The sequence below is a fragment of the Chenopodium quinoa genome, unplaced genomic scaffold, assembly GCF_001683475.1.
Source record: "Chenopodium quinoa cultivar QQ74 unplaced genomic scaffold, ASM168347v1, whole genome shotgun sequence".
Classification (NCBI taxonomy): Eukaryota; Viridiplantae; Streptophyta; class Magnoliopsida; order Caryophyllales; family Amaranthaceae; genus Chenopodium; species Chenopodium quinoa.
This window is the reverse complement of record NW_018743292.1, coordinates 327,457-351,778: the sequence shown is the minus strand read 5'-3', so window position 1 is coordinate 351,778 and position 24,322 is coordinate 327,457. Positions and strand designations below refer to the sequence as shown.

The 24,322-nt window shown below is 34.0% G+C and overlaps 2 protein-coding genes across 2 annotated transcripts; one reads left to right on the top strand and one right to left on the bottom strand.

Moving 5' to 3' along the window:
- Positions 1-88: 88 nt before the first annotated feature.
- LOC110736125 (casein kinase 1-like protein HD16) lies at positions 89-8,659 on the bottom strand. Its single transcript, XM_021916274.1, has 16 exons — positions 7,824-8,659; positions 7,606-7,725; positions 7,239-7,312; positions 7,076-7,145; positions 6,944-6,999; positions 5,009-5,080; positions 4,774-4,868; positions 4,621-4,687; positions 4,402-4,531; positions 4,103-4,321; positions 3,841-3,983; positions 3,464-3,638; positions 3,257-3,347; positions 1,947-2,104; positions 811-999; positions 89-440 (listed from the first exon to the last, which is right to left on the bottom strand). The coding sequence occupies exons 1-16, from the start codon at positions 8,280-8,282 to the stop codon at positions 381-383; spliced, it is 2,178 nt and encodes a 725-aa protein (XP_021771966.1). The 5' UTR covers positions 8,283-8,659; the 3' UTR covers positions 89-380.
- Positions 8,660-16,785: 8,126 nt separating this feature from the next.
- LOC110736124 (DNA (cytosine-5)-methyltransferase CMT3-like) lies at positions 16,786-23,848 on the top strand. Its single transcript, XM_021916273.1, has 20 exons — positions 16,786-17,505; positions 17,593-17,621; positions 17,819-17,924; positions 18,630-18,737; positions 18,847-18,966; positions 19,071-19,170; positions 19,249-19,466; positions 19,543-19,608; positions 19,731-19,985; positions 20,646-20,704; positions 20,776-20,842; positions 20,926-21,255; positions 21,894-21,962; positions 22,085-22,171; positions 22,285-22,372; positions 22,501-22,613; positions 22,691-22,795; positions 23,061-23,104; positions 23,197-23,370; positions 23,460-23,848. The coding sequence occupies exons 1-20, from the start codon at positions 17,173-17,175 to the stop codon at positions 23,632-23,634; spliced, it is 2,646 nt and encodes an 881-aa protein (XP_021771965.1). The 5' UTR covers positions 16,786-17,172; the 3' UTR covers positions 23,635-23,848.
- The last annotated feature ends 474 nt before the right edge of the window (positions 23,849-24,322 follow it).

The following is a 24,322-nucleotide window of genomic DNA, read 5'->3' as shown; positions in this document are numbered from 1 at the left end:
ATATCTAAGCTAATCATATCAGTAGCATTACTAGCATAGTGTCCTCAGCATTATTAATAGCATTACTAGCATAGTGTCCTCAGCAATATAAATAAAAATCATTGTCGAATCATTAACTATAAAACTGGAACGAAGGGAACAGAATGAACATAAATAGCACCACTTTATCGATTGTAATTGACAAAGGAGGCCACTAGTGGTGACAAATAGCAATACAACATACAGGGACCTGTTTCACACATAATTGCTTAAGAAACAAAGTTCCCAACTTGGCTGCCAATTCCATCCCTTACATAAGGAAAGGGCCAACTGATGAGAAAGAAGGCCCTCATTCTGTTTTTGTTCATATTTTCTGTTACAACTTGCTAATTACAAGAGTATCATGAAACAGTTCTTCCGTAGCACAGACATGCAAGATACAGATTCTTCGCCCATTTATCCTGCAAGATATGACAAAGGGTGATCAGTACCGTTTAAGGTCCATCAAGAAACAATAATGCTCTGTTTCTAGTCGGCACTGGACTCGCACATACTGGTTTTACCTCAATCAAGTGCTAAGATAGTAAGACCTTGAATCACTTATCCATAAGACTTTATAAGATATAATCACAGAGCTTATGCATCAGGTAAATTGAAGCTCATACCAAATGAAAAAACTTATGCACCTAAGGAGACTTTACAACATTCTACAGACGAAAATTAGCCTTTAGAAAACAAAATGACGCTTCGGGATATAAAGGACCAGTTCACCTTTTACATTCTTAAAGAGGGGAGAGACAATTACAATTTTATAATATTGAATTAACCTACCTTAACATGTGTGCTAGGAAATTGAGAGGTCCTCAATGTTTCCTGAGTTTCATCACCTGGCCTGCGCTTTGGCACACTCAAGACAAGTGCAGATTGATCAATATTAGCAGCTGTTGAAGTTATTCGATAACCACTGTCCCAGCGCTTGTGAATGCCCTCACTTGGGTACAAAAAATCTAGCTCCACAACCTGGAAACAAAAGTAACAGAAAACAAAAAGAAGGGCCTTCAGGATACTGTCCTATCCAATTTACATCTCGGACATGATAGCACAACCACTAAATATGATATACACCCGATGACCAGATATAATAGTCGCATATACCACTTTCAAATGACTGGATATAGCTGTCACCATCCCTAAAAAATTACCGATATTCCGTATGATACCCCCATTAATTTGGAACAGCTGAGGGAGAGAATGCTATTACAAAAGCTAAATTAATATGATAGGCAGATCAGAATGACGTGACGACTGAATATGGATAATTACAAAGTCCAGATGAACATACTAATGACACTAAGAAATTAAGACTGGCAGAGGGGCTGCTCTTTGCAAAAAGAGACACGGGAAAAGCGTTTCAGAAAAAGACAGAAATACAATAAATAAGCAGTACAACAAAAGTTTGGTAAAAAAGAAAAGGCAAACAAACATCAATACAATACTAAAAGGCAATGACAAAAAAGAATAACTTGAAATTTTTAAACAGCTATAGAATACGGAAATTTATACTAGAGATTGAAGAATTTAAAACTTTTAAACAAAAAAATAGCAGTTTAAGACTGCTGACTGCATAAACCCCTCCCCACCCATCCCAGTAAAGGTTTTGTAGGAGGCAGAGTAACCAGTATGGTAATTCTGCAGACGTTGTCCTTACAAACTGACAGTCCTGCAATATAATTTTAGTTCATCTGTTACTGATCAGCAGTTAGCATTAGTAAAAAAAAAAGGATCATGAGATCCATTTCTCTGGATGAAAAGTATGTAACTGATAGGTCAATGCAAATGGGTATATGCTCAAAATTCAACCATCACGCAAAAAAATGCACACATGTTTTAAAAAAAGTACTGGCAACTGGAGAGCAATCAAAAACAGCAAAATGTGAGACATAATTTTCTGGTTCCAAAAACCGTACCTGATCACTAAAACCAGCATTACGGGACATGACAACACCCCATCTTGATCCAGCAGTAGCCATTGAGGTGACATGAAATCCTTCTCTCCATTTCTTGTTTATCCACTTGAAGGGAAATGCATCACTCACTTTGTAAGATTGCTGCGTGTATTGAGTGCCTGAGAAAACACCTCGTTATTTATTGAAAGGAAACGATACTTGAAGTCAATGCATAACATGATTCCATACTGCAATCATAGGTATCAACGTCAATGGAAGAGAAAACTAGCAAAAATAACCAGAGACCCATATTCTTCCTAACTTGGAATTTAATAAATTTTGGAACACATATAGCTTATCATGTGAACATAACATCACCAAGCCTTCCAAACCATGCACCAATCATAAAAACCAGGGGGGTCCCTTCAAGCCAAGAACGGGGATTTTGAAACACATATAGCTTATCATGTGAACATAACATCACCAAGCCTTCCAAACCAGGCACCAATCATAAAAACCAGAGAGGGGGGGGGGGGTCCCTTCAAGCCAAGAATGAGGAGAAGAGCCATTGCAAGTGGAGCAGATTATAAAATGCAAATAGAGCTGCATTATTGTACATTAACAAAAGACTTTTTATAAAGCCAATTAACTCAATGCAAAAGATGGAAATATGAAGAACCACTACACCATATAACAAAAGGATTGATCCATGGTTGTCAATGAAAAAATGGTAATGCTTCTTAATTGTAGCATAGCATAAGGCATCTTCATAATTAACACTAACTCCATTAATTGCAACACTTGCAATTTGCACAATATTCTAGGCATAATGAGAAATAATGCAAGTGGGTTTCTAACCAATGTGATTATACAGAATAAAACTACTTCACACAAGAGGCGAATAGGAAGAAGTTAATACAAAAAACCCAATTTGATTCCCAAGGGCAAAAGTATGTTTATTAGATGGATGAAGTTTTAAGAGTTCCCAAAAGGAAAGTGCTGCATTAGAAGATTTTGAACATCCCAAAGTAGCAAGTGTTGCAATTTGAGTAGAACGAAGAAAGTATTTAATTCACACCAAGCTCGTTTCAAAAGACTGGCACATGAAAGCCAGCCTACAGTTGAGAGACTGAGAATCTGAGAGATGCAAAGACAAAAATCAACTATCACCTCTCCAACTTGCTAGGGGAACTTAAAGCTGAAAGAAACCGTAAGGGAAAAAACCTACCTTGTGCTACAAGATTAACCAATAAAAGGCACACAGATGGAAGAAGTCATTTCAAATTTTTCTGATCATCCATCATATTAAAAGAAATAGTTTTATGACAAACCTTTGGACATCACCACAAGGGAGCTACCATTGCTAGCACCAGCAACAGAACTGATGTAAAAGTTCTTCTCCCATTGTTCCATAATCCACTCCTACAAAGTTTTAAGCATAAAATATCATTGACAAATAATTCAAATAATATAGAAAGTATAACAACATACATACCACAAAATTAAATAGAATATATTTTTTATTAAAAAAAGCCTACCTTGTGCAAAAATTGAGTTGATAACTCATAAATTTGATGAGAAAAGCCAGTGCCCGCATCCATAATCAACGCCCACAGGTTGGAACATGATGCCACGGAGCTTATAAGCAAGCCATCTGCATTACCTCTCTCCACATGCTGTGCCAATCGACCATCAGCGACATTATAATGGTACCTAAACCCAAACAAAGATGCATCAATGGGCAAGGCACAGTAGTTTTTTCTTTAATAAATTTAAACCAAGTCGATGATTTTAGCGTAATATTGGCAAAATTATGAAATCTGCAATAAAAACAGGTGGGAAAGATAGAGATTGTTGTAATTTGTGGAAATGTCTGACCCTGATAATGGAATACTGAAAAACATCAAAAACCAACCTCTGCTTCATAGGTGATCGTGCATTATAAACTGAAATCCACTGGGTAGCTGGAACACCCATACGGACCTTCTTCTTTGGTTGCCCATCATCATCTTCGTCAGCATTTAGCCTTCCACGTTTTTGTCCAACTTGATAGATGATCTAATAGGGAAAAAATAAAAAATAGCAAACAGAATTTCAATGAAAAAAAATATAATTTAAAAAAAAAAAAAAAAAAAAAAAAAAAAAAAGTTAAACAGACTAGAGACAGCTTTATTTACCTTCTGAGCTCCATCAGTGTTTATAGGCCTTATGGATGGATTTGGTCCAATCAACCCATCAAACAATGATATCAACTTAGAATAGTTGGGCTCTTCATCAAATTTCATATTCACAACTATTTCAACAAAATGTTTAAGAGGCGTTGGGCAAAAACAGCACAAAACTTCAGGGGAGGTTCCCATCTTCTTTTTGCACACCAGAAATGATTTGTTATCACCCTAAAAGTCATGATGAGAAAAATGATGTTAGGCAGCAGCAATGATAATAACATAATAAAGCTGAAACAGCTAACAGGTACCTGGTACCCTTGCCAAGGTAACCTTCCCTTCAGAAGAAATATAAGTGTATATGCAAGAGACTCCAAGTCATCTCTTCTGCTGGCTGTTCGGCCAAGGTGGGCATGTACACTGGCATATCGAACTGTTCCCCTGTTAAGTATTATATCACATGGTATTAGCAAATAAGACTAAATTAGTAAAACAATACAAATCATTTATGAACCTGGTCTTTAATTTACCTGAACATATCAGGACGCTGATCATATTCAACATGCTGCCCGCTGGAAGTATCCCTCCATTTTGTAGCTGTAATAAGCCAAGACAATCAATAACAAACAATATGACAGTAACATATATAGTTGAGGATTGAACCTACAAGAAACGAAAATTACCTAGTCCAAGATCAACAAGAAACAATTTTTTCTCCTGCGAAGTAGAGGGCTGGCCAAGTAAAAAGTTTTCTGGCTTCACATCTCCATGCACATAACTGATATTGATGTAAAACACGACATAATTAACATTCAAAATCTAAAGTACCAAATTCAAATTCTAAGACATAATAGAAACTTTTTTCAGATGTGTCTCCAGCTATTTGATAAGACAATATAAATGAATGCATTAGCGTACCCTTTAGTATGCATCTTCTCGAGAATTGATAATGACTCAACTGCTATACAGGCAACCATTTCAACTGACATCCTGCAAAAGTGCAGATACATCAAATGATTGGTGATTCCATACAATATGGTCAAAGCACAAAGAAAACAAAGTGAAGAATAAGAAAGATCATTCCTATCATGGCAAAATTAGACAAAAACACATAAATTGTTTGCATAAAGGAAGGCGTTTGAAGCAAAAAATAACTTCAAAGAACAGAACAATATAAAGAAATCAAATCACTACTACTGAACGTCATCAAACATCAGCTTCTTCCCCCAGACTCAGCTATATTATTTAAGATATCACTGATGCAGCATTTCTCAATTCTAAAAGAGTAACTGACAAAAGAAAACATTACTCTAGCTATCATAAGCAATTTATCTACAAAATTCAGAAATATATAGTTAGCAAAAATTATACAGAAGTTATACCACAAAAGTACGCCGGTTTATTACTTTCCATGTGCACCACCAGATTGATAGCCAGAGGAAGAAAAAAAAAACATGCATCAAAGCTTAGAAAAACTAATAGATATGACACCATTTCTATCCTATTCTATCCAATAAGTGTTAGCCATCCCTGGCACCTAAACACCAGATGTTCCCAAAATTAGAAAATTGGTGAATTCCATGACATATCCAGACAAGTTTCTTCCTATATCAATTAGTGACAGGCTCACAATTTTGCTCACTCATGCTATTGGACATATTCACTCCACACACAACTCAAAGCCTCAAACCATTTCCAAAAGCCTATTAATAAGGTGGTGTTTCCCTTGTGCATACCATAGGACTCGTCCACTAAATTAATGTCTTGGATACACTCTCTTCAAAATCATATAAAAATATATCATATCCATAACCCCATCCTCAAGTACACTACACTATACTCAAAACGCCCAAGGTACAAAACAAACTGCCAATTAACACAAGCTACTCTGCCTACTCACACACCCCATAAACTCTAAGATTATAACAGACCAGACAAATTAAAACCTGTCATCAACACAGTGAATTGAATCTGATTATTCTTCAGCCTGAACAAGTTTACTACATAATTCCCATATCCCATACAAGATATTACCAACCAAACAAGCCAATATGTGGTTAGATGCAAACAAAGGAGCTATAGCAAGCAATTATACTATACAGAAACTCTAATTAGAAGCCCTTCCAGAGAAATGATGTGTACAAAACAACGCATATTTTTCTGTACTATTGCATCATGTTACTTAAGAAAAATTGCGCTAACAAACACTTTGCAGAACTTTGAAAAAACTGATTAAAGTTGTAAATCATTAGGATGCAGTACTTTGTCAGCAATAATGGCACCATCCACCATGATAGTGACTATGGCATAACCATGTAATAGACTAACTTACTGCAATTATAATTTAAGACAATTTGCAAGAACCAAGGCTTAAACTTGAGTATTTGGTTCACTGATGATTGAATTACAAGGGATAGGCATAACTTGAGGTTATGAATCTCACAGTAGCTTTAGGCCACAAGTCTCTCATGTGTTTTCACTAATTTCTGGATGGTCTCTACTGCCCCCTAACTACAATACATATACTCAAGACTTAACTAGAACATGTGACATTAATTAACTAAAATAGAAACCCACAAAGGTTATGATTAAAGGAGGCTGCCTTCTTTCCTCAACTTCCCCTTAATTGGCCTTGTCCTGTTGTTCATTGTTCCTTCTCACAATTGACCCTTGCTGCTGCCCCTGTTTTGCGCACCTGGAGTACACCAAAAGTGGTGGTTGAATTGGTCCGATAGCTCTGTTGACCTTATTGACCCGTTCCATAACAAACCACCACCTTGACTAAACTTTAAAGCATTCATAAGCACAAGGTAATCCCAATGATATCAAGCACAGATGACACAGAGTACTTACGTCTGTCCAGAAGAATTCCAAACATCCCACAAGCTCGGTCCAAGCATGTCCATGACCTGCAAATGAGTGATTAGTAGTGAGAATATCCAGGTAGAAACAAGCTTGTAAAAGAACAAGGAAAAGTGGCCATACCATTACATAATACTCTCCTTGCCTCCCTTTGTAATGCACCTTGGGCACTCCATGGCTACCACCAAGAGTACTGCAATAAAACAAGATTGAGAAGCTGTATTATAACAAAAGACATTCAAAACACCCAAAAAAAAAATCAGTCTTTGGGATTTCTCATACATACTTGTAAACTTGCCACTCATACGGGGGACCATAATTACAGCCTTTGCTGTTCTTATGCTCAAACTTCAAAGCCACCTATGAAATACAAAATAAAAATCCATAAGCACAATCAAATAAACAAGTTATACTGAAAGTATATGCACTCCTCTATCTAATTTCAAGGATAAAAATTAATTCAATTTCAACTATGATCTTCACTTTCAATGTTTAACAACAAACAAAGTTTGCATTGAGTTTCAGTTGCTTCGAAACAAGACTAGCCAACATGTCAAATGCTAATCAAACATATCCAAAACTAATCAACACATATATAGCATAACAGCATACAAAATAGACACAAATGCTTCACACCATGATAAACACATTACCTCCAAAGCTCCGACACCGGTGGCACGTTCGTTAACACGACGCCCCACAAACACCTGACCAAACCCACCTTTCCCTAATTTCCTTTCCACCTTATACAAAGGGGAACCACCCACTTGAACCTGAAAAGCAATCAAACAAAATCAACCCAATTCACACATCTAATTTCAATGTATAATCAAAATGACCAAAAAAATTATAAAATAAAATAAAAACTTACCCTTTCAGGAAAAGGGGATTTATTCCCATCATCATCCTGACCAGTAGCCTTATTATTGGCACTTAACCCACCACTATCATCACCCAACATTTCTTCTTCTTCCTCCTCCTCCTCTTCTTCTTCTTCCTCCTCTGATTCTCTCTCCTTTGACCGAGTTCCTTTCTCAGAGACCACAATCACCGGAACTTTACTAACAATCTTCTTCTTATTACTATTATTATTAATAATTTTTGGAATTTCTACCTGTTTAGCCTTCTTAACAGCTAACCTAGTTCTTGGGGGATTCTTAACAACCCTTTCTCCCTCCTCAACAACCTTCTTCCCAGCTGCTTCCGCCGCCTTCGCTGTTTCTCTAGCAACCGCGGCGCGAGTTCGAATGTAATTACCAACCAAATGATCAGATTTCTGATTCTTGACAGAAGTACGATGTCGTTTTACCCCTCTTTGAAGCTCCGGCATGTTTCTGTTCCCATACAATCGGCGTCGTAATTCTCACTTTTCGCTAGGGTTACCATCATTCGATCTGTTACGACCTGAATTTTGAATCCGATTGCATTTTCGATTTGATCTTCCACTGAAATAATTAAAAATTTGATCGAATTGTTCAGGAAAATGTAGAGTTAAGGGTTGAAATTAGGGTTAAGGATTCGAAGAACTTGGGGATTTTTTTTGAGGGATGGTTTTCTTCCTTACTAGGGTTTGTACTTTGCAGTTTCGAGTTTGTACGATGATGTGAGAGAGAGAAAGAAGATGAGGACTGATTTATTTATTTTTTACTACTTGGATTTCTATTTATTTATTTTTTTCTATCGCTTTTTTTCTTGATGTTTTGTTTATTTTTAAATTTGGTTTATAAATAAAATAAAGTAGAAAGAACAAGAAAATGGCTCTATATTTTCTCTGAAATTGTGGAAAAATAAAATAAAAGAGCATCGCTATTTATTAGCGTGACAGCATCCAACAGCCCATGGGTATGTTTGGTATTCCACGTTTCTTTTAGCTTTTTTTCACGCAACTCTTGTGCATGTATGTGAAATTTTTTTTATATAAAGGGAGTACATAAAAACCGATCTCAACCGCTAGCTTTATGAAGCAATTAAGCAATAATCGGTTGCAATTACATTCTCGAACCAGATTACTCGTAGGAGAACCTTATTTGATAGGTTAAAATGGGGTTATAGCATAAGGTGCGAGATTGACTTCTCTAAACACATGAGAAAAAAAAAAAAAAAAAAAAATCAATAACTTCATCATAATAAATAGCAAGATATGGTGCCTCTAACAATCATGTTAAAACTAGATCCATTTTTATTTAAGCTTTATTAAAATCTCTCTTGTCTAACTGATTTATGACGATATTCAAAGACGGATCTAGGATTATTTCATTAGACGGGCCGTACCCTATAAGTTTTTTATTAAATAAAAAGAAAAGACCAAAAAAAATGTTGCCAGCAAGAATCGAAGTTGGCACCCACTAGTTTTTAGTAGAGCGTTTGGCAAAATGGTAAAAAATAAAAACCAACTTAGCCAACTCTAGTATATAGTATTTAGTGCAGCAATAAAGATTTAATATTAAAAAAAAATGGTTCATGGGGCGGGCCATGGCCTAGGTAGGCCCGCTCCTAGATCCGTCTATGACAATATTGGCAACTTGTCTAATAGGCTTTGGTGTTATTTATATGTTAAAAGGATGTAACATGATAACCTCGATCGAGACTGCACCAGTATTAATATTTTATTTTATTTTTACTGACCAGATTTGTCAATCTGATGGAAATGTTGTAATAAAAAACAACGGTTAGCATTATTAAATGACAATTTTGTAAGTATTGGGCTTACTTTCCTCCTCCACTCTCTGCCGAAGCACCTCAACAGATAATTCTCTTCCATTAAAAGCAACCATTTCCATCACCAAAGAAAACCCTATTAAAAATGGAGAAATAAAGGACATGATAACCCCAGAGTAAAGGGTTTGTCCTTTTCCTCCATTGAAAGCAAGGGCGGATACAGCTAACACCAGGGCGGATTTACATACCCTGCATGTTCATTGAAATAAAATTTGAAGCAGCCTTATAGCAAAGTGTAGCTTGCCGGTTATCCAAGTGTCTTTAAGCTTTTTTGAATTGTCACTCTCGTTTAAAGTTCGAATCCATTGTTACACATTTTTCCCAACCATTATTTTTGCTGACTACAACTTGTTTGTCTATTAAGCATATAATTGTGCACACCATATATGTGAATCCTGGATACGCCACTGATTGAAAGTGCTCTTGAGCTTTGGTTCCTCCATTGAAACTCTTCGAATTACATATATGAAGGTCGAATTACAAGTAATGAGAGTCATGTTGTGACATAAATGAATAAGATGCGTCTTTCATAGTTTTACGGGTTTCTTTTAATTTGAGATTTGTTCAAATAAGAGGCGGGTGAGAAAAGTAAAAAAGATGCATCAGCTTTGAACAATCATTATTTCCTTACTTGAAATAACTAAATCAAGTTGATTCAAATCAAGAATGAAATGTGAGATTAATTTTTTTCATACGTTGAAAAATCTATCATATAGTCATTCCCACTTGTCCAAAGCTATTCAGAGTGGACTATATAATATTTTTCAACGTATTGACCCATATATAGAACTTTGTAAATGATAATACATGTGATGTCTGCAAATCACAAGGAAAGCATCATGAGCCTTTTGATTTCTTTATATTTTACGGAGTAGTATTGCCTGTGATTTGATCTTAACTCTTCAATTAGACAATGCAATTATATGAAGAAACAAAAAGGGCAATATTACAAGCCATTTTTAAATGTATGTGTAAAGATCGTCTTAAGAAAGAAAAATAACGCTTTAAATGATTATTAAGCAAATATATATATATATATATATATATATATATATATATATATATATATATATATATATAGGATTTTGCCTATCTTTAAGTATCACGTGCTTTGTGAATATATTATTTGTCGCATTCGCTACGGATTTATTGTAATTAATTGTATCATTGTTTGCCTATTTATCCAAATTATTGTAGTAGATTTTATAGTTGTAGATCATAACGCACTAGAGGTAAAACTTTTAAGCCAAAATACCACTATCGCTAACATGCTCCTTGATTTTGCGGAGTCTAATGATTGTTGTTAGTGGTGGTCAACGAAATGGGCTCGTTACACTTAACTCAACTATTTGGTTTTGAAAGTCAACCCATATTTATATGTCGGAAGTTAATTCATGGTAATGGGTGTGCATGTAAGTTGAAACAAATATAAGGAGGATTTGTGTATTTTGATCATTGAATGGAAGATTGCAATTGTAGGGATGATTATGTAGGCTTAAGTGTGGTGTGCCAAGGATCACTTTGGTATAGTCTTGTTGTAGCTAATGGAGCAATGAGGATGCAACTCAATTAGCCAATGGCTATGATATTGGTTGTTGTTCCATGGACCTGTAGGTTGTGTGTAGGCCTAATTAGCTCTTAAATGTTATTGTTGAACAACATTACTCCATAAATAATTAAAGTTATTTCATTTTGGGATGCGTGTATGTATAAAATACTTCACACAATCTACTTTACTTTGGCAAAAATATTGTTTCTCATTACCCTTACATGCCTTTTTCAAACCCTCGTATACGCCTTTTCGAAGAACAGACAATTTTGCTTAACGGTCTTCATTGTTGAACAAAAACATGCTAATATTGATAAAGGGTCAATTGACCACATTGGTATAGAAATCAGCACCCTTGTAACACATTGGTATACAAGTTAACTCTGGCGACAAATTAGTATACAAGTTAGTACCCGTGTACTGTGACACAGGTATAAAAGTTAACAAATGGCAACATTTAACCCTTGCTAAGTGTTTCTGTTCATTAACTTTAATTTTATATCAATCTATCATTGCTAGCTTTTGTACCAATATGTCGTTGATGATAAGTTTTATACTAATACGTCGCAATGGTGCTAATTGTTAAACCAAAATGTGTCACAATGGTGCTATTTTTTATACCAATATATAACACTAAAAGAAAAATACCTTTTTGTAGCGATTATTTTAACATTTCGTATCGATTTTAATTGCTACGAAAAAAAAATCCCAACGAATGGTTATTCGATACAATATTCGCTGTTACCATAGCCTTTATTAGTGTTTTTCGATTTCGCTGGGGTTGTCCTCATTAATCGATACAGAAGACTACATTCAATCATGGTGTTTATTGTAACGATTATAGTCACTACAACGGTTGAACTCATTTTCTACAAAAAAAAAAAAAAAAAAAAAAATCCCTACATATGATCTATTTTACGAACATGCAACCTCAAACTCTTATATTAAATGTTTTTCTAATAAGCTATGAAATATTTTATGTTCTCTTTGTTAAACAAAATTTTAAAATCTAGTGTAAAAAAGACTTTTGGTGTCGATTGTAAACGATACGCTTTTCCATAATTTTATAAATGTACAAAAAAAAGTGAATAAATATTATTATATTTTTCGTATCGATTTCACATGGGTTTACTATGTCGATTGTAAAATGATATGGATTCCTCTACTATTTCATAAACATATGTACATATTGTAACGAATGTATTTATGAAATAATCGATACGAAAAGACAATTTTTTTGTAGTGTAATGATCACCATAATTTGATTTTTACACATTTAGAGAGAGTAACTTTATATCAATAAGATAGAGATAACTTTTATTTATGTTGAGGAAACTTTATTTATATTGGGGTATTCTTATTTATTTCTAGGGCAACTTTGATCTTGGACAATTTTACAATGGATATAAATATATAATAATTCACCTCATCTTTTAATTAAAAAGTTTTAGTGTATTTAAAGACATTATCAAGTAGACAATAAAAATATATATTATAGTTTAAATAGTTTTCATGTAGAAAAAATTTGTAAGAAAAAACCCATGGAAATAAGTTTTTCAAATTTAATATCATATTATTAGAATGATTAGTTTTGAAATTATTAAATTTTAAGTAATTATGAAGTAGCTTCATTTTTATTACATAGAAATTTATTGTTATTTTTTTTATTTATTTTTTAAAATTTAAATTATTACTTAGTAACCTCATCTATGAATCTTTTACAATAAAATTTCTGTAATTCTGTTGACTGGAATGATTTCTTTATAAATGCAACTTTTTCATTTAGTATACCTTATTTTGGAATATTTATAATCTTTTTGTTTTATGAACCCGCTTATTCATCGTTAAAAAAAATTGACTTAATTAATTTGATAAAAGAGGGCAAACATTCATCCACCAATTTCTCTTATTTATGGATGTAAGGTACTTATAAGCATAAAGTGGACGTGAATGAAAAGGTATTAGAATCTTGCACCAATTTCGAAAAAAAAAAATCTTCTTCATGAAATACCGGAATGATCCATTTGTACATGGAATGTGGCGTGTGAATGGGTTGGAAATTTTTTTTAGTGCATAAATCAAAATATAATTACTAACTTAATTAATTGTTTATTAACTTTTTGGATAAGTAGGGTTTTAGTTGTAATTATTAACATGGTTTAGATTATTAGAATGATTATTGCATTTTCGTTGACAATTCTTTAGATTTTTTTTTCCATTTTGGAATTATAGGTTTTAAACGAAACTAATTTATAGATGAATTATTATTTATGTAAATATATTCGTTGTTTGTTACGGAGTAGTAATTAGTTAGTAAAGAGAGTAATAGCGTGATTAAATTATTTTAAAAAAATTAATATTTTTATTGGGTAATCTATTGATTTTCTTTCTTGTGACTTAATTTCCCAACGTAAAGGATGAATAGTAAGATATTGGATAGCAAAGACGACTGATATATAGCAAGGTTTATTTGGGTGTGGCTTCTTATGTGTGTCTATGTGATTGAATGCCTAATATAAGTATATATAGTTGAAGATGGCGGGTGAAAGACATGTGACTAAAAGATTGTAGAACATATTTCATCATTCTTGTAGATACAATGTAACACCCCCAAAATTCGGGTCTTTGTAAAACGATAAGAGTAACCCTTTTCTTTCAAAACCGACAATCGAACCTTGAGAGTGTTACTGCTACACTTATTTTCCATAGAAAACAAGTGCAAAGCAAAAACAAAATACCATTTTATAACTAAGTGATCTAAGTGGCGACAATAATAAAATAAAATAGTCGTTACATCCAAGCTGTAAAACACTTTAAAAACATTAATTTAAAAAGGAAAATAAATAAGTTCCGAATTAAACTAATTGTCTTAGCTACGTGATTACTCTAACGTCTCCTCACACGTAACCGAGTACCATTTTACCAACCTGCAAAATAAATCATAAACAAGAAAAGAGAGAAAACTCCCCAAAATCAGATAAACTGAGTAATTCCAACTCCATCCCGTAAAATAATAATTTTAGTTCAAAAAAAAAATGTAGACAACACAATTTTATCGACATTATAATAATAAGTCAAAAATCAAATTGTCACATAAAATTTATTACTTTAGTTAAGAAAGGGAAAGAGAACGTCAGTAAGCCGGCACTAGTCCCTATCACCACCTACTTTACAGGGGGTCGCGCGTAACCCCAAATGGCCATAAATTAAATAGAATGTCCCTAGTGTGCACACCCCTCACTAATACCCATTGATTAGGAAGAAGACTAAACAACAATATACGTTAATTTAAACCAACTAGTAGCAACCATAACTACTAGTGGGCAACCTGTTCTTCACCCTTTCGGGTTTCATTTCCCTTTTTAATTTAATGTACATCTTTAATAGATTAAATTGTCCAATCACATTGCACACGAGCATTGCACAAAATCAATTTAATCCCAGGTAGCAATATTGTAATTTCAGTATTAAAACATAGTCATTTTACAAGACATACTGGTTACAACTCGTTTTTCAATAGGTTTTGGAGACCATCAATCACATATAATCAATCATCCAATTCCCAAGATTATAATTATATAAAAACTCATACGATACCAAATAATCAATTTTTCGAAAACATTATACTAGTACACAATTATAGAAAACTAGTATATAATATAATTTCAGAATATCATACGGTAACACACCCATCACATATAATTACGTAAGCACATAGTTGGCACACAATAATTTAAAACAATTTCCTAACGAGATTCTAAAGATGATGGACATTGAAAATTACCTTGAATCGCGCTTAAAACTTAAGGTAAATGACCTCCAAAACGTTCACCTAGTAGCCTCTGTCTACAACAAACAGATAAAATAAACTAATTCAGTCCTACTCGTATTTTTAATACCGAGAAAGTAGTAGTATGTGGGTTAGGACTACTCGTAGCATACTATCTTCATAATAAAAATATTGGAGGAAATAAAAAGATATTTTGTAAGTCAGCAGTGATAATAAAAAGAAGTATTGGATATTAGATAAGGGGTCTATTATCTATCCCACATTCCCACGACTGAAAGTCGAAATCCAACAACCTTCTTCCTCTAAATAATTTCAATGGTGTTAAATTTTTTTTTTTTTCTGCAAACTCTTTGTCACTTATAAAATAGCTTCTCGTCTTTTCCACCATTGATACTACTCATCCACTATAAGACTATGAGTTTGTCTTATAGTTACGAAAGAAAACAACAAAACCCTTTTAATTTTGTTTCTATTTTTTTTTGAAATTATATTCTATGAATCGGAAAGAAAACCATATGAAAATATAGCTCAAGGTTACTAAACGAAGACGAAATTCGTAGAGGGTTGGCTCACAACTATTTCAAGAAAGATGAAGGTGAAGAAGAACCATGGCTTACTGTTGAAAGATCGGCGGGAATGACGACTTGTGAAAGGTTGAAAGAGATGGGTATTATTTGAGAGTGTTTGTATACGGCAGTCGGCAGATCAATTGGGATTTAGAGTATATATAACTTAGAAATCTTAGGTTTAATTGCTCTAGAATATTCTGAAGATAAGACCCAATTTCAAATTGAGTTTGTTGCTAGTTCTGAAAAGATAAACTTAATTTTTTATTTATTTTTTTCAAAATCAGTTTCTGCGAAATAGGAAACCAGTTTTTTTTTTTAATAAATCCGAAAATGGAAATAAAAATAATAATTATTAAATTTTTTTTCTATAAATTTGAAAATAATTATTAATTTAAACTTTATACTAGAAAAATTGTTGATTAAATATAATTTTTTTTTTGAGGTATTACATACAATGTCGTTGAAAATTCATGATCCACAACTTCTATTTAACAAAGATAATTATAAAGAATCAAGCACATGCATTAACCCACCTTGATATGTATGGAAGTTTATAGAACAAATATACTCTATCAAAATACTGGATAACTTGCTCTATTTTATACCCTTTTGTGAGAGTGATGGATAGCTCAACTAGTTAGAGCTTTCATTTCGGTTTCAAGTATCTTGGGATCGATTCTCATCATTTGCCCTTGTGGCTCTCTAAACACCAAAAAAATAAAATAAAAATTATACCCTTTGTTCTAGATAATTACACAGTGTGATTTTATTCACTATCCATTTACTTCGTATTAATACATTCTTTTTAGTAAATCAATTTGTTTTATCATTAATATTTAATTATTTAAATTTAGGGTCAAATTACTACATAGACAAATGTGACTATATATAAATAAACAAATGCAACTATATATAAGCTAAAGAAATATAATTTACGCTTTGTAGTTAATGTCATCTAATACGACAATATCCATATAAGACTCAATCATAATTAAATGTAACCCTTGCAAGTGCACAATGCCCAATAATAATTGAAGGGGACTCATATACATACAGAGTACAATTTAACAAAACTAGTGTAATACACTGCACAACTAAAACAAATACTATGGAGTACAAAATATGTCTAAATACCTTATTAACAAAGTGCACGCGTCAATGTATAGAAGGTGCTTGAAAGAATCAATTTTTATCCTAATTGCACAAATCCATAACAATTGAGACACCACAAAGGTACAATATTAATCCAAGAACTCCATAGACCGATAGACCTTAAGTAGACATACAGCAAGCTGAAGCTGAAGTGATTGAAGCTAAGCAACGGTTCAAAATTCAAACTTCCCCGCCTTCAAAAAACCAAAATAATTCCCCTTGCCTTGAAAATCCGCACACCAATAATCCCCCATCTCTTTCAATATTTTATTCATTTCGTTTTTGTATTTCCCCCTTTTTTATTTCATTCTTCCAAAATTTCCGACAATTTCCCGCTTCAATCCGTTCACTCTCTCTCTCCTCTAATATTATAAACCCTTCTCTTTCAATTCTCCTCATTTCTTCTTCGCCGCCACCTCACTTTCTCTCTCATCAATCAACAATGCCGAAGCGTAAGTCAATCAGGAAGAAGCCTTCGTCTTCTTCATCGTCTGCTTCAGGTTGTTCGAAGAGTAAGAAGCAGAAGGTTGTGGAGGTGGTTGAGAAGGTAGAAGAGGTTGTTAACGATGTCAAAACTGAGAGTTCTGAGGTCAGCATTCCGGTAGATGAAGAGGTGGAAGCGGGGGTTGAAGAGATTGTTGAATCTCCGACGAATTCTGGCCGGAAAAATTCTCGGAAATTGGTTAAGAAAGAGGAGTTGGATTGCAGATTCCTCGGAGATCCGGTTCCCGCCGATGAAGCGAAGCTTCGTTGGCCTCATCGTTATTCTGCTAAGGTTTTTCTTTTTGCCGTAATTTTTTTCAGATTTTTGGTTAATTTTCCGTGATTTTATCTATTTATTTATTTTTTGATTGATGATCAGGTCGAACAAGGAGCAAAGAAATCGAAAACGTAAGATAAATAAATTGAGTGTTTTTTTTTGTCGCTGTTTATCTGTGTTAATTTGGGTGATTTTGCTGTTTGTTGTTTATTGGTGTTTTTTAGTTTGAGTGATTTTTGTTGTTTGTTGTTGTTTATCTGTGTTAGTTTGGGTGAAAATGACGGAAGAAAGTGAAGTTTGTAATTGAATTATTTGTAATTTATTGCAGTTCTGACGATGATGATGAGGAGCTAATTCCAGCAAAGTGTCACTACTTTAAGGCTGAGGTTGATGGTTTCAAGATTTTTGAGTTGAATGATAACGCTCACGTTCAGGTTATGCCCTAATTTTTGTCATTGTTTAGTGTGATTTGGTTTTGTGAGCATGTAAGGTATTGAAAAAAATGATGGGTTTATGGTATTATGTATACTGAATGATATATGATTTTAATGAGATTTTTGCAGGGTTCAGTTTGACTTGAAAATCTTAGAGTGTTGTTTACGGGTGATTTATAATAAAATGAGAGTATAATTTAAGTGTTGTATGATTTTGAAGAGTCTACATATTATTAAATCTGATGTGAAGTATTCAATGATATCATTCGAAAGTTTATGTTCTATGGTTGATCACTGTGACTTTCTAGTTTGTAACACTTGAAATCTTTTATGTGAGCAAAAGTGCTATACAAGGGAGCAAGCATTATCATATAGGGTAAATTTGACTTAAAAACCCGTGATGTTGAAGAGTCTATACCTTATTAAATCCGAATTTAATGTTATTGATCAAAAGATTGTGTTTTATGGTTAATTACTATGAACTCTAGTTTGTAACGCGAGTGTTCGGAATCTCTTATATAAGAGAGCGAGCATTAGCATCTAGGTAAAATTGACTTTCATGATTAGGGTTACCTACTTGCCTATATGTATGGAAAGCTGTTTGCAAATTTGTTGTGCATCAAGCCCTAAATTTAATGAAATACTGCTAGATTCAGTTAAAAGCTATCTTTGTAACCTAGCTAAACTATTGAATTTTGTGTTCAGTCCGAAGATGGTAAACCACCATACATCTGTAAGATTCTTGAAATGTTCGAGGGAGTTGATGGCTTGCCGTATTTCAGGGCACAATGGTATTACAGATCAGTAGACACTGTAAGTGTAAATACTCAGAAATTTCTCTTATGCTTATGCAGGCATGGTTACCTATATTCTCAGATAGCTTCTTATTAATTCTGTATTGCCTTTATCTTAAAATGTGTAGGTTATGAAAGAGAGTATTACTCTAAGGGAGGCAAAGCGTGTGTTTGCTTCGGAAATCATGGATGATAATCCGTTGGACTGTCTTCTTGAAAAAATTAACATTGTTAGGGTTACTCCCAATGTAAGTTTCCTGAATGATCCTTCCTTTAATGAAACATGTGTGCTATTAAAGTATTAATAGCCTTTTGGCAACATTTCTGAAAATTTGCTTTAACTTGATGGCAGTTAGATGTTGATTCAAAATTGTCAGCAATTCCAGATTGTGATTACTATTATGACATGAAATACTTGCTACCCTACTCCACATATATAATACCACCAGCTGGTATGTCAACGAGCTTTAATGTTATTGTGAAATGCTAGCCTGGACACACTTTAGAATCTGACCCTTATTTCCATACAGAAACTGCTAGTCCTGGAAGTGAATCACAATCTACTATTTCAAGTGATAAGGAGGTTAATGGAGCAGTTGGTGATGCAAAGTCTGATTCTGATGAGGCTCCTCAAGGGAATGAGTCAAGCAATTCAGAAATAACTGTATTAGATCTTTACTGTGGTTGTGGTGCAATGTCCACTGGTTTATGCCTGGGTGCTAACTTGCATGGGTCTAACCTTGTAACGGTTAGTGAATCTTATAATTTGATGTTTTTTGTGATATACAGTCTGTAGACTGCTAATGGCTTTTTTGTTTGAACAGAGGTGGGCCGTTGATGTTAATCAATTTGCATGTCAGAGTCTAGCACTCAATCATCCGGAAACCAATGTAATGCATGCTATTATTATTATGATTATAATTGTTGTTGCTGCTGTTGTTTCCAGACAGTGGAGTTGAAGCCTACTTTTCTAAAACACTGTTTTATTAAATCATGTGCTTTTTAAACACAGGTGCGTAATGAGTCTGTTGGTGACTTTTTGACCTTGCTTAAAGAGTGGCCGAAGATATGTGCATCCTTTGGCTTGATTCAAAGTGAAACAACACATAAAATAATTGATTCAGTGGTTGAGGAGGACGATGACAATGCTGAGGATGATGCCAATGAAGATGATAATCCAGATGAAGAAGTATTTGAAGTTGAAAAAGTTCTTGGGATTTGTTATGGTGATCCCAAAGACTGTGATAAACCGGGGCTTTACTTCAAGGTATTGTGTGCTTGAAATGACAAGTTGGTTAATTTTTTTTTTTTTTCAACTTAGTTAAAGGGTATGCATTTAAATTTGCAATGATCAAACATAATTCGTGGTTGAGTATTATTAGCTGTCTTGGGCATTATGAATCGGAATACAAGGGTTAGATGTAGTTTCTTTACCCCCCCACCCCCTCTTTTTTTTTTAACATATATATTTTGAATTGTCTTTATTTCTTACAAGTATTATACTTGTATTGTTAATATCTTCAAGTAAATGCAAAACATTACAATAATACATTAAGTCTTTAATTAGTTAATTTTAGATCTTCCTTGGCAATTATGACTGTCCATTGGTGCTACAGTAGCATATAATGGCTTTAAGCAATCTTTCTGCTGATGATATATAAATGCTGCTATTCAAGAAATCTTTACCATATATGTAAGCATCCTAGGTTGACATTGGTCAAGTAATTCTAGGAGCAACCATTTCTAATAAATAAGTGAATTATGTTTGTAGAAAATATACAAACATTAAGGAAGCTAGTTAATTGATGATGCATGTTGTGTCTATGGATAAGGAAACTTGGTTGTAAGTTCAGTGTGAATTCCCCAATGTTGGTTCTGGCTGTTGTGCTATAAGCTCATGATTTTATTTCCTTTCCAAAATCAATAGGTCCGTTGGAAGGGATATGGAGAGAAGGATGACACCTGGGAACCTTTAGAGGGGCTAAGGTAAGAAATCTGATTTGCTTTGCAATTGTAGTTTCAGATGTAGATCATTTCTAAAAGAGCTCTTGAACCAGCAATTGTCGTGAGAAGATTGGAGAATTTGTGAAGAAGGGCTATAAGGAAAAAATTCTGCCTTTCCCGGTAAGCTGAATCGGTCTTTATCAGCTGCTGCAGTCCATTCATAAGATCGGGACTTACTATTACTCATTTATAATGTTTTGTAGGGTGATGTTGATGTTGTATGTGGTGGACCTCCATGCCAAGGCATAAGTGGATTCAATCGGTTTAGAAACGCTGAAAATCCACTTGCTGACCCTAAAAACGAACAGCTTGTAGTTTACATGGATGTTGTAAACTATTTGAAGCCAAAATATGCACTGATGGAGAACGTTGTTGACTTGGTTAAGTTCTCTAAGGGTTTTTTGGGGAGATATGCTCTTGGGAGGTTAGTTGATATGAATTATCAAGCAAGAATGGGAATGATGGCTGCTGGTGCTTATGGACTACCCCAGTTTCGTATGCGTGTTTTTATATGGGGTGCTCAGCCTTCAGAGGTAAGGTTTTTATGGTATACTGTTTAATTACTTAGGTTGCATGTGTATATCTATGCTTTGGTTAACATGCATACCACATCATACAGTATCATTATATCTTTAAATCCTGAGCTCCTTGCATACTGATAATTGAACCATTTAGCTTGTGCTTGGTTTGAAAGGAATGTTTATATAACTCAAGAGCCTTTCTATCAAGGGATATGGCTCCTGACTTCCCGTATATGAGTGATTCACGTTGTAATCTGCATTAAACTAGCCATGGAACGTTTTTTTCTCTTTTTTTGGTTCTTTATATACTGAAGAATTGGGTAACCACATGGTGAACTTTTTTGTGATAAGGAATTACAATATATAGACGTTGGTTGCTTATCTCTTATTTACTCAGACTTAATGTAACTCTAGCTTTGAGCTTTTTGTATTTTTTTTAAAATCTTTTGCATTAATTTCCATAGAAGTTAACTCTCTAAACAAGGAATTAGGTTCTGATTTATAGATAGATATCTTGATTTGAACTTGAATTCGTTCCACCAAATAATGTATATAAGGTTTTTATGTCTTAATTGTCTCTTTCTTGGTCTAGCCATTGCTGCTTGTTAATTCATGTTATATCTAATAGCTAATCTATTTGTTCTATGCAGAAATTGCCTCAATATCCATTGCCAACACATGACCTTGTTCTGAGAGGTGTTATTCCAACTGAGTTTGAGGTATGAAATTGAATCACTGTTCCCTATTCATCTGATTCACACTATATAGTCTCAATAGACAGACACATCTGATTCACACAATATAGTCTCGAAAGACTGACAATGTCTGATTTATATTGTAGATAAATACGGTTGCTTATAATGAGGGACATACTGTTCAATTAGAGAACAAACTTTTTCTTGGCGATGCTATCTCTGATATGCCGGAGGTAAGTGATTGAGAGTTCTTTGAGTATGCCAGATTTCTGTGGTGGTTTATTCTATTTTTTAAGTTCCAAATTGTCAATTCTGTGGTCTTTATGTTTTTGTCATGGCAATGCAGGTAACCAATGCTGAGAGTCGTGATGAGATACCATATAGCTGTCCTCCAAAAACAGAGTTCCAGCGCTTCATTAGAATGACAAAGGATGGTAATTATCTGAGTTTTGATTTCTTTTTGACGGTCTTGTCTATTTTTGGACCATTGCTGTAATGGTGTGTTGTAGGGAAATCTGTTTGCCAACTCACTTTTTGAGATCATGTCCCTTTTATGTTGCAGCTATGCTTGGTTCTAGAAATGGCTCAGAGTTTATATCCAAACTCTATGACCACCGGCCCCTTAACTTGAATGTTGACGATTACCAGAGGGTTTGTCGGATTCCTAAGAAGAAGGTAATCATCTTATTTTACTTGACTACTTGCTCCTTTTCCGCTTGGGTATTGGATTTAATAAGTGTCTTTTTGCTCAGGGAGCAAACTTTCGAGATCTACCAGGAGTGCGTGTTCGTTCTGATAACAAGGTAGAATGGGATCCTGATGTTGAGAGGGAATATTTACCCTCAAAGAAACCCTTGGTAAGCTTTGATCCCTTATTTATTTTGCACTAAGACTGCACAAACCTTATACTAGATAATCTGCCTTAGTGCCTTGACAATAATATGATTAGTATCTGGACTAGTGCAAGAGTAAACAAATAACACATTAACTAAAGTAAATTTTATATTATTGTTGATCTTCACCACTATCATCGCCATTATGTATGGAATCACAGTTTACTTGTTATCTTCATCACACCAGTAATTTGTTGAAAAGCATTTTGATTTTATTGCTTGCTAACAGGTGCCAGATTATGCAATGACCTTTGTTGGGGGGACATCTTCCAAGTAAGTAAAAACTTTATTGGGTAATTCGATATACAATATACATATATATATATATATTTTAAATTTTAATATTTTTATCTTGAAATTACTAGGCCATTTGCAAGGCTATGGTGGGATGAGACAGTTCCTACTGTAGTTACAAGGGCAGAGCCCCATAACCAAGCTGTGCTCCATCCTGTACAAGACAGAGTACTGACCATAAGAGAAAATGCTCGACTACAAGGTTTTCCAGATTATTATCAATTGAAAGGCGGGGTTAAAGATAGGTATATCCGTATATATCTTGTTTAGATCTTGTTTTAGTTGTTTTGATTTTATGCCACATTAATATATACTCGCATTGTTTCTGTTTTAGGTATATTCAAGTGGGTAATGCGGTAGCAGTTCCCGTGGCTCGTGCATTAGGTTATTCTCTGGCGCTAGCAATGGCGAGCGAGGGTTCTTTGGACGGGCCTGTGATGACTTTGCCACCCAAGTTTACAAATATCCATGACAGGGCAGCTTCTCCAATCGTTGAAGACAATTCCTGATCATTGTATCATATATTCATATGTACTAGTGTTATATAGTGAACTCTTTATTATTTGGGTCACATTAGAAATAGTAAGTTATGTGTAGTGTACAATTCATTTATTGGCTTGTACTAGATACTACATTAATCAAAGCCATTGAATTCATATTGGCACCTGATAATTAGACTTTACAGTAATAAAAATTCAGCATTGGCAACTGATTGTAGTTGAATTATCGTGTTTGCAACATGGTTTGATAAAAGCATCTGGTAATATTTTGGTATGTTAATATAGCGAAACTGCAAAAATGACTGAGTGTTAAGAATTTGGCTAAATTTCAATACTAATTTGGTTGTTAGGCTCATTAATTAATTAAATATAAATTCTTCCAGTCTGCCATCTTGACTGCCACAACTCACAAGTAGTGTGAGATCTTTGGAATTTTGGATTTTAATGTGAAATTTAAGTAAGCTTGAAGGTTTAAGCATGTTTGGAATGCTTTTTGTATCTCAGAACTTATTAGTTGAAGTTGTTTAACACTCCTTGTATGGAAAATAGATGAATTTTACTCAGTATGATGTAAAATTGCAATGAATTTGTTATACTTGTACTATGTAATTAAGTTGATGTCTAATACTACTGGTTCTAATCCTTAAGTTTCAAAGTCTACAATATTTGTTCGTATAATCGGATATACTCCAATGTC